This window comes from Panthera tigris, chromosome C2 (genome assembly GCF_018350195.1).
Source record: "Panthera tigris isolate Pti1 chromosome C2, P.tigris_Pti1_mat1.1, whole genome shotgun sequence".
NCBI lineage: Eukaryota > Metazoa > Chordata > Mammalia > Carnivora > Felidae > Panthera > Panthera tigris.
Window position 1 is genome coordinate 82,159,836 of NC_056668.1, and position 9,482 is coordinate 82,169,317.

At 49.1% G+C, this 9,482-nt stretch overlaps 1 protein-coding gene across 1 annotated transcript; it reads left to right on the forward strand.

The window, feature by feature from the left end:
* Window positions 1-829: 829 nt before the first annotated feature.
* On the forward strand, window positions 830-6,558 carry THPO (thrombopoietin). Its single transcript, XM_042956195.1, is given in 11 exon segments — window positions 830-1,028; window positions 1,031-1,072; window positions 1,075-1,137; window positions 1,140-1,178; window positions 1,180-1,286; window positions 2,631-2,788; window positions 3,013-3,140; window positions 3,437-3,523; window positions 4,997-5,164; window positions 5,406-5,954; window positions 5,956-6,558. Coding segments are annotated over 11 exon segments (1,503 nt in total). The 5' UTR covers window positions 830-980; the 3' UTR covers window positions 6,070-6,558.
* The last annotated feature ends 2,924 nt before the right edge of the window (window positions 6,559-9,482 follow it).

The window sequence follows — 9,482 nt, forward strand, 5'->3', positions numbered from 1 at the left end:
CTTCTTCCTTCACGCAGGGGACCCTCTGCCTCTCCACCCCACCCCCAACCTCCTTTGTCTTGGTTTCCTGGTCTTGACTGCCTCCCTGTCCCCTCCCACACCCATTCACCCACCATCCTCCCAACCATCCCAGCACCCTCCTTCCTAATCTTGGGAGGCATCTCATCTGGCTGAACTGGAGAATTCCGGGATCTAGGCCATCCTCCTTAGCTGACAGCCCCATCCTTGGGAGGAGGAGCAGAAGGGGAAGAACTGAGGTGGGGGTGATGGGAACAAGGTCAGGCCAGGAGGCCCCTGAGGACAGAGACTGTGAGGAGACTGGGATTGAGGGGAAAGCAAAGGAACTAGAGCCAGGGCCAAAGGAAGAGGGGGGCCAGCAGGAGGTATTTGCGGGGGAGGTTCAGCAGCTGTCTTCCCTAAGACAGGGACACATGGGCCTGGTTATTCTTCTTGTCACATATGGAGTGGTAGGAGATGGAAGAGGGAGAAAGACAGGGCAAGTGCAGGAGAGCTTGGGCACAGAGTTAAGTGGCCTTAGCTGTCTGAGCTGCTGGGCCCTGAGCTCAGCCTCACCCCCACCCCCTCCCTACCACCACCACCACAAACAGCCCTCACCGTGCAGTCCTCTCAAATTGTCCAAACGCTTTCCCCACAACACTGACCAATGACAGCGTCATTCTCTAAAATGGGCAATACCCACATTCCCACTGGGAAAGGGGAAATAAGACATGACTCCGAGAGGGTTATAGGAAAGAAAAGCAGAAAAGCAAGAGCCCTAATGGATTTCAACAGCAGGTGAAAAGAAATTTAGCCAGTCAAGAACTGAAAAACCCACCAATATATCTAAAACCAGAACCAGACCTTTCTGACTCTTCCCCAGGAACAAAAATGTCCTGCCCGATTCCTCCTAGAAAAAAACCCTGTTCCCCTCTCATCTCCTTCCCCAGCCAGGTCCCAGGTTTCCCATCTCCTAGAAAAAGATGGATCCCTCTGTTCAAATCCTCTGTGTGGTGTGCGTGGGTGGAAGAGCTGGGCTCCGCTGGTGGACCATGGTCCAGGCAGGGGCTCCATGTTCAGTGCGGGTGGGAGGAGAAGGCGTCACTTCCGGGGGCCTTCGCCAGTGTCTGGTAGCTCCCTGCTCTCTGATTGGGCAGAAGTGGCCTGGGCAGGCGTGTGACCCTACTGCTGTGGAGGGGCTGTGCCCCAACACTACATGTCTTCCTACCCATCTGCACCCCAGAGGGCTGCCTGCTGTGCACCTGGGTCCTGGAGCCCTTCTCCACCCGGTGAGTGGCAAGCAGGTTTTGGAGTTAAGTGAGGGTAGGAAGGACAGGAAAGAGGAATTGGGCTTTCAGCTGGGGGAGGGGCAGGCAAACTGGAACCTACAGGCACTGACCTTTGTCGAGAAGAGTGTAGCCTTCCCAGAATGGGAGGAGCAGGACAGAGCTGGGGTAGGGGGTGGGGTGCTGGGTTCTGAGGGACTGATCTCAGACTTGGAGGAATATAGCAGTCCTGGCGGGTCCTAAGGAAAGGGGGCATGTGCTCAGGGAGAAAATAAGAAAGGTGGCACATTTAGGGCTTAGGACACATAACATCAAGCTGGACACAGATCCAATCCCCATTCTTACCCAGCCATTCCTAGTTAGCTTAAGGTTCTGAATTGTGGGACCGGAGAAGCTGGGACGAAGGAGAGGGTAATGGGAGGAGGGCTCATGCATGTTGACAGACCTACAGGAAATCCCAATATTGAATCAGGTGCAGGCCTCTTTGCACTACTCGTCAAAGAAGGAGGAGGCCATGTGGGGGGTCCTGCAAAGGAACTGGAAGGGTTCTGCAAAGGGGGCAGGGAGGAAGATATGGGCTATGAGATGGATACGGTGGGTGTCCAAGGCGAGGTAAGCCATGTAAGGTGGGTACCTCACTCAGCAGGTGCCCATTCCTGGGCATCTTGCCTCAGGTGGCAAGTCCCAAGACTGTTAGCCCATCTCTTCACCTTGGATAACCCAATATTTCAGAACTGGGAGTGTAAAGAAAAACTCCAAGAGGCTTTTGGGTGGGGGTAAATGGAAAGAGAATGATAGGTTCATTGCTCCCATACCGCCTTCTCATAATCTTGTAATCACCAACCCCTAGTAGTCCAGTTTTGTTTTCGCCCAGCTCACCTCCTCAGCCCCACTCCCCAAGCCACCCCTCAACACATTGCACATGTTTACTAGCTCCTCACCTTGACCCTGTATCCAGCTTCCCAACCTCTTCTCCGGGGCTTATGCCACAATACTTCTGTTCCCTTTCCCTGTCCTAGATTGTCTCCAACCAAACAACCAAGGTTGCTCAGAATTTGAGGCCAGTTAAGATATGTGTGTGTGTGTGTGTGTGTGTGTGTGTGTGTGTGTGTATACAGATTCTGTCCTGCTCTCAGCAGGGGGCTGGTGCCCCACAGCAGATTCACCAAGGAGCCTGACAAAAAGGAGACGCAATATGCTGCACTCACACGGAAACCTGGGAGCAGCCAGAGCTCTAGCAGTTCTAGGCTGGTCGGCGGCTCACACCCTCCCAGCAGCTGTTCCCCCCAGCCAGGCAGTCTTTTCCTTGACACCTGATTAAATGTTCATTATTCCTGTCACTTGCAGGATAGATTCCAGACCCTCTTCCTCGGCCCACCTGTGCCCCACAGTGCAAGAAGTGCAAGAGCCCAAGCCGCCTCCATGGCCCCAGGAAGGATTCAGGGGAGAGGCCCCATCCAGGGAGCCACTCCAACCAGACAGCGTGGCCAGAATGGAGCTGACTGGTAAGAACACACTGGAGGGACCTAGGGCTAAATCAGAACATGGTTAGAGAGGAAAGACAAAGGAGATGTGCTGCAGGGGTGGAGGGCTGAGGGAACCCAATCTCCTGGGAATAAGGCTTCTGAAAGGCAAATTCCCTGGATTTCAAGTCTGGGTCTTAAATGGGAATTCCTGGACCACCACCTGACAGTGATTTCTTCTTTTTCAAACTCACTTCTCATCTAAGAACTGCTCCTCGTGGTCATGCTTCTCCTAACTGCAAGACTGAATCTATGCCTTCCGGCTCCTCCAGCCTGTGACCCCCGTCTCCTAAATAAACTGCTTCGTGATTCCCATGTCCTTCACAGCAAATTGGTGAGAATCTCCCAGCACTCACCCCTTACCCATTAACTGGTTAGATGCCCTTACTCCCATCATTTCCTCTCACTCCATGATCCAAGCACTATTGTCCCCATATTGTCTTTGGTGAGATCACCGCCTCCCAATCACCACTCCTTGACAAGGATTACGATTTGCAATCTAGCCCATTTTAAAAGCTCTAGCCTGGATATATATTGCTCATGGAAGTCTATCTTGGTCACGGGGTCATCATACCCCCCCTTTATTTGAGCTCCCTTCTCCACCTCTCCACCACCCATCTTTTTCAATAGAGCCAGTGCCCAGACGTTAACCCTTTGTCCACACCTGTCCTGCTGCCTGCTGTGGACTTTAGCCTGGGAGAATGGAAAACCCAGAAGGTAAGAAAGTCATTCCTTCCTTTAGTATCCCTAAATCCTGTCTTCATCAGTTTTGTACTGCTTCCCATGGATTCTTTAAAATTCTTGAGCCCCCTAAGAATATCTCACTTTCAGCTTGGCCACCCTAACCTAATCTACATTCCACTATGATGTTGTCCTCTGGACAAGGTGACTTACAGTCCTAGTATGTTAAAATAGATTCAAAGCTGAACACCAAGGAAAGCTGGATAAAAGTCGCTTATGCCCGTGCCTTTGACCTAGTCCCGTGCAACCTTCTTAAGTTAGCATGAAGAAGGAAGACTGATCTGTCATCCTCAGATGACACAAAACTGGGAAGCACCGCTAAAATAACAAAAGGCAGAATCAAGATTCAACTTGCTGAAAGGCTAGGTCAAAAACAAGGTAAAATTTAACAGAGATATATATAAAACTGTACATTTACTCAAAGTAATTAAATAAAGTCCTATTCCAGCTTCCAGGCCACGATGCCCCCACTTCCTTTACATAAACTTCTAGCCCTAGAACTTACTATGAAAAAGATCTGGGAGGACAGAGTTGACCTCAAACAGCAGCTATTTTAAAAGCTAGTGATTCTAGCTGGTTTTAGATGTCTAGCATCCGCATTGTGGAAATACTCCTAAAAAACAGTAAATGGATTGCACTTAACGGTACTGGACTGAGTACCAGACATCTTCCTGAAGATAAATGCTAATTTATTCAGAGGGACCATATTAAACTAGCATGTGTCCAGAAGGAAGAAGCAACCTGAACAGTGAGAAGCTAGAAAACAGGTTATGTGAGGAATGGCTTAAAAAAGGGCGGTGAGGGGGGCTGCTGTCTGAGTAGTTTGGAGGAAAGTGGTAGTCTTGTGGTATGGCTGGAAGTGCTTTAGTCTGAGGCTCAGGAAACCTGGGAGGGAGCACGCCTTTTAAGATCAAGCTCTTCTATCCTCAAGATCCCCAGAATGCTCTCTCTTCCCTCAGGTCTTCCAGGGAGACTGGGCCAGGGATGAAGGGTGGTCCCTAGGGATCCCTTGCAGTTCTGTGTCTGCCATTTATCAGTAAGCCCCCTTCCTTCATTTTTATGATCTCTGTGATGGCCTTATCTCTACATTAAGTTTTAAAAAACCATACGACCCTAAGATTTTGTAGCAGAAAGAGTGAACTGGCAACACTAGAACCCAGAGGTAAAAGCTGTAACAGCTCAGATCTCAGCATATAAGGGGAAAAAAGAACTTTTCTGACTGAAATTAAGTGTGAGACCAGGCTGGGTTACTGGACACCGGAGTTACTCAAGTAGAGGCCGATGACCAATTGTCGGGAGACTCTGAAGGAATTCCTGTGCTGGGTGGGACTTTGGTCCTGTCCAATTCTCAGCTCCTATGATTCATCCCCCTGGCTACTCCTCGGGCTCCCCACCCACTACTAGCATGCCCTTTGAAGCGGGCCCTTCTCCCTCCCATCTCTTTTACAGGAGCAGACCAAGGCACAGGACGTTCTGGGAGCCGCAACCCTTCTGCTGGAGGGAGTAATGGCAGCACGGGGACAACTGGGACCCACCTGCCTCTCATCCCTCCTGGGACAGCTTTCTGGACAGGTCCGCCTCCTCCTTGGGGCCCTGCAGGGCCTCCTAGGAACCCAGGTAAGTAAATCCTGAGTCAAGGGGACTACAGAGACTGTCCTTTGCTGACTTAGCCCCCTTGGAAGACCTGAGGGAAGAAAGGAGAATTCTGGGAATCTTGAGGGTAGCAGAGCTGACCTACTAAGGAGTGCTTTCCCCGAGCCATAAAGTCCGGGTGCTGGCACCTTATCTTTCCCTATAGACGAGAGAGACATGATATCTGGCCCAGATCTCTGGCCTCAGGCCCATCCTCTGCCCACAGCTTCCTCCACAGGGCAGGACCACAGCTCACAAGGATCCCAATGCCATATTCCTGAGCTTCCAACAACTGCTCCGAGGAAAGGTGCGCTTCCTGCTGATTGTAGTAGGGCCCACTCTCTGTGCCAAGCAGGCCCTGCCCACTACAGCTGGCCCAAGCAGTACCTCTGTATTCCTCACACTACACAAGCTCCCAAACAGGACTTCTGGATTTTTGGAGACAGACTCCCGTGTCTCAGCCAGAACTACTGGCTTTGGACTTCTGAAGAGGCTGCAGGGATTCAGAGCCAAGATTCCTGGTCGGCTGAACCAAACCTCCAGGTACCTAGACCAAATCCCTGGACACGTGAACAGGACACACGGACCCTTGACTGGAACTCATGGACTCTTTCCTGGACCCTCACCCAGGGCTCTAGGAGCCCCAGACATCCTTCTAGGAACTTCAGACATGAGCTCCCTGCCACCCGACCTCTGGCCTGGATATTCTCCTTCCCCAACCCATCCTCCTACTGGGCAATACACACTCTTCTCTCCTTCACCCACCTCACCCACTCCCCCCGATCCAGCTCCAGCCTCCACTTCCTGACCCCTCTGTCACACCCAGCTCTGCCAGTCCTCTTCTAATTGCACCCCACCCTCACTTCCAGAATCTGTCTCAGGAGGAGTAAGGTACTAGGGCCCTGCCAGCTTCAGCACTGTCTCCCATGTAAAGTTCCCTTACCCGGAGGGGAGGCCCTGGGAATCAAGTTATACCAGATTTCCTGCTTTCACCTGAAACCCAAAGCCCTGCTAAAGCGGGATACACAGGACAGAAAAGGGGATCATTTTTCACTGTATAATGTAAAACTTCAGAAGCTATTTTTTTAAGCTATCAATAATATTCACTAGAGCGTCTAGTTATCTTTGGTCTATTTTCCGCACAAATTTACAGCTTACTAATTCTCTACATGCTCTTTTTCATACGGTAATTATGCAAAGGGCTGGTCTGGCCTGGCTTCTGAACAGAGGTGGAGACTAACCTTATGTCAGAAAACAGAGAAAAAAGAGCTTTGATTTTTTTTCCTCAGAACTAAGGTTAGTGTCTTTCTCCCCTTTAATATCATTCTCAATAGGGCTCTGATCTCCTTTTCTTAGGAGATCCTTACTCTTGAAAAATGAATGAGAAGTTGTCCCTCAGAAAGGCCGTCTCTACATAATCAACAAAACTGAGCCTATATAAATAAAAAATAAATAAGAACACCCAAAAGCTAACAGCAAAGCAAAGGAAAGAGATGTTCTTCTCAGGGGGCAATAGATCTCCCCCTTCCCTCCCCTCCCAAAAAGTTAACAGGAAGCCTTGGAGAGCCTCACACCCCAGGTAAGGCTGTGCAGACAGTTCAGTCAAGACAAAACCTGGATGTGACAGCTGAGCAAACAGCGAGAGCTTCAGCAGCTCAGCAGGAAGCTTTGCCAGGCACGGGTTCCTGCCTCCCTCCTGTGGAGGTCAGGGGGAAGTGCAGGAAGTGGCAAGAGTCAGTCTCCTAGGGCTCACACAGCAGGAGGGACAAGTACAAGTTGAAGGCTCATTTCCCAATCCCAGAAGCACACAGTATCTAAGAAGCTGCCCTATGTGACTACCATGAACTCTGCTAAGGATTCTCTAGAGAAGCCAGGCTTATTAAGGGGCCTTGCAAATAAATGCCGCTGTGGTGCCTCTGAAAAGGTTTATTATTGCCCAAAACAAAAACTCCATTGCACAGGTCAACACTACCTCCAGAGGCTCCTGTAGGAAAACTAATAGCAGCTTTTTCCTCTTCCCTCCCCGCAACTCCCCAAAGGAAAGACGACCATGTAGGTAAAACAGCCAGGAATCCAGAGTTCCAAACACTGCCACAGATACCCCAGGATCACTAGAGGTATTCCAAAATAAAAGAAATGAAAGCCAGCATGCTGGGAACCTTACGCATGTTACCTTTTATAGCGCTCACACAACTCTATCACCTTGGGATTATCATCTCTACTTTGCAGACAATGAAACTGAGACTCAGAGAAGCCAGGCATTTTCTCAATGCTTACATAGCCTGTGAGCAAGAAAAGAAGAAACCCTAGGCTGACCAGAGCCCATATGGTCCCCAGTGTGGTGTACTGTCCAACAGATCATTCAGTGATTCTATATATCAGGAAAGATTTCCAAGTCTTGGGGGAGTAAACAGACCAACAATTAAAAAGTTCTGAGTAGAAAACCAAAAGCTCTTGGAGGGGGTGACGAACTTAGACATCTCCAGGTGTCCTTCTCTCCCATGATGGATAGAACAGTTGCCATGGAGAAGGAATCAACAAATGCACAAAGCTCAAAAGTGTACGCATCTCAGATGGTGTCAGTTTTTGCATGGGAGAGAACAGTTCATCCACACTACAAATTCCAGCATGCAGTCAAGGGAATGGTTAAGTAGAAATTGTAATTTACTGAAATACTAACCTGGATTAAATGTAATGATCAAAAGGAAGAACCTTCTGGCACATGAAAGAGTCAGCACCCAGAACAAGATATGCCGAAGGGACCAAAGACAAAGGCTTAATAAGGGTTCTCAGCACAGTCAGATGAGAGACAAGGTTGGCAAAACTGCAAGAAGTATATAGCCAGTAAGTTCCAGGCATCCGGTATCAGCATTGGACTTACTTCAGAGCAAATGCAAATATCTCCTGGGCTTCTCCAATGTGAACTAATCTGTCCATATTGAGAATCTACCCTTCCCAAAACATCGTCAGACTTATTCCATCCCTTCTTCCCTTTACACAAAAAGCAAAAAACCGTGACAACCAGAACATTCTTCTCTCTATTCAACTGCATGCCAGTTCTCTCTTCTGCTACCCCAGGAGAGCCAGGATAGTCTGCTATGCTACTCCACAAACTATTACTGGTAATTAAGTTTTCCCACTCTAACCTAAATCCAGCCTTCTCCAAAACCCCAAATCTGACTCCACGTAAAAAAGTTCTACGAGTCCATGAAAATTCATTCCAACCCCCATTGCACCTTCTGTCCATTCCCCCCCCCCCCACAGTAAAGCAAAACACCTTTTCCTCCCCCCTGCAGAGGCCATCCATTTTCAACCCATTTCCCTAAATACTATTTCTAACACCTCATGTAAAGACCTGAAAATGATAGGGAAGGAAATACCCCAGGCATCCCAGCAGGGGGACCAGCTCCCATGGCAAAACCAGGAGATCAAAAGAGAAAACTGCTTAATACACACTCACAATCTTTCTGGATTGTTACCCTGAATCTCCTAGGGGAAATAAGAGTCCAGAGACTTTCTCAGAGACCTCAAATGCCAGGCTGAAAAGCCAGCTCATATTCTGGAGTGCTTCTACAAGCATCACCATTTCCTCAATTTTGTTTTTGCCCAGTTTTAAGTTAGGGACTGCAGTCAGGCTGCTCCATTGTCCTAGAACTGGACTGCCAGCCTCATTGGTATTGCTGCCTTGTCCACTTCACTGGTCTGTGCAGCAGCTGCCTGTTCAGTGTTACTGGTGAGAACCCCCACCACTCACCCTCCCTCCCTGCATTGCAGTAATGCAATGTAGAGCAGACACCTAGCTCCTCCACCTGTTCCTATAACCACCAAATCTGTTCTTCCTATTCTCTTCATAGTCATGTCCCATGCCTGTATCTAAAAGCTTCCACCCAAAGCTTCCACAAAAATGATGGACATTTCCAGGATATGCAAGTGACTCATTTAAATCAACGTGATCTGACTTCCTAAGAGACTTAAAGTGTTGGAAGGACACAAGCAGGGCTCCTTGCCCATTCAAAATTCTATGCCAAATGGGTGGTATCTTCCGGTGCTGGGGTGCCCTCAGGAGCCAAAGGCACAACACTCTCCCAGACAGAAAATCACTTTGGAGGATAAATGTTGGGGTAGTTACCCAGAAGGCTGAGATAACCCTAAACCCAGATACCAAAAGGCTGGGATAGATCCTACATTGACATGTGATCATCTGGCTGTGGGCCAGAAATACAATATACCACAGGCAAAGTAGAAAAAATGATTTTAGGGTAAATGCAAAAGACTTTTTTTTTAAGGGCGGGGCAGAAACGGA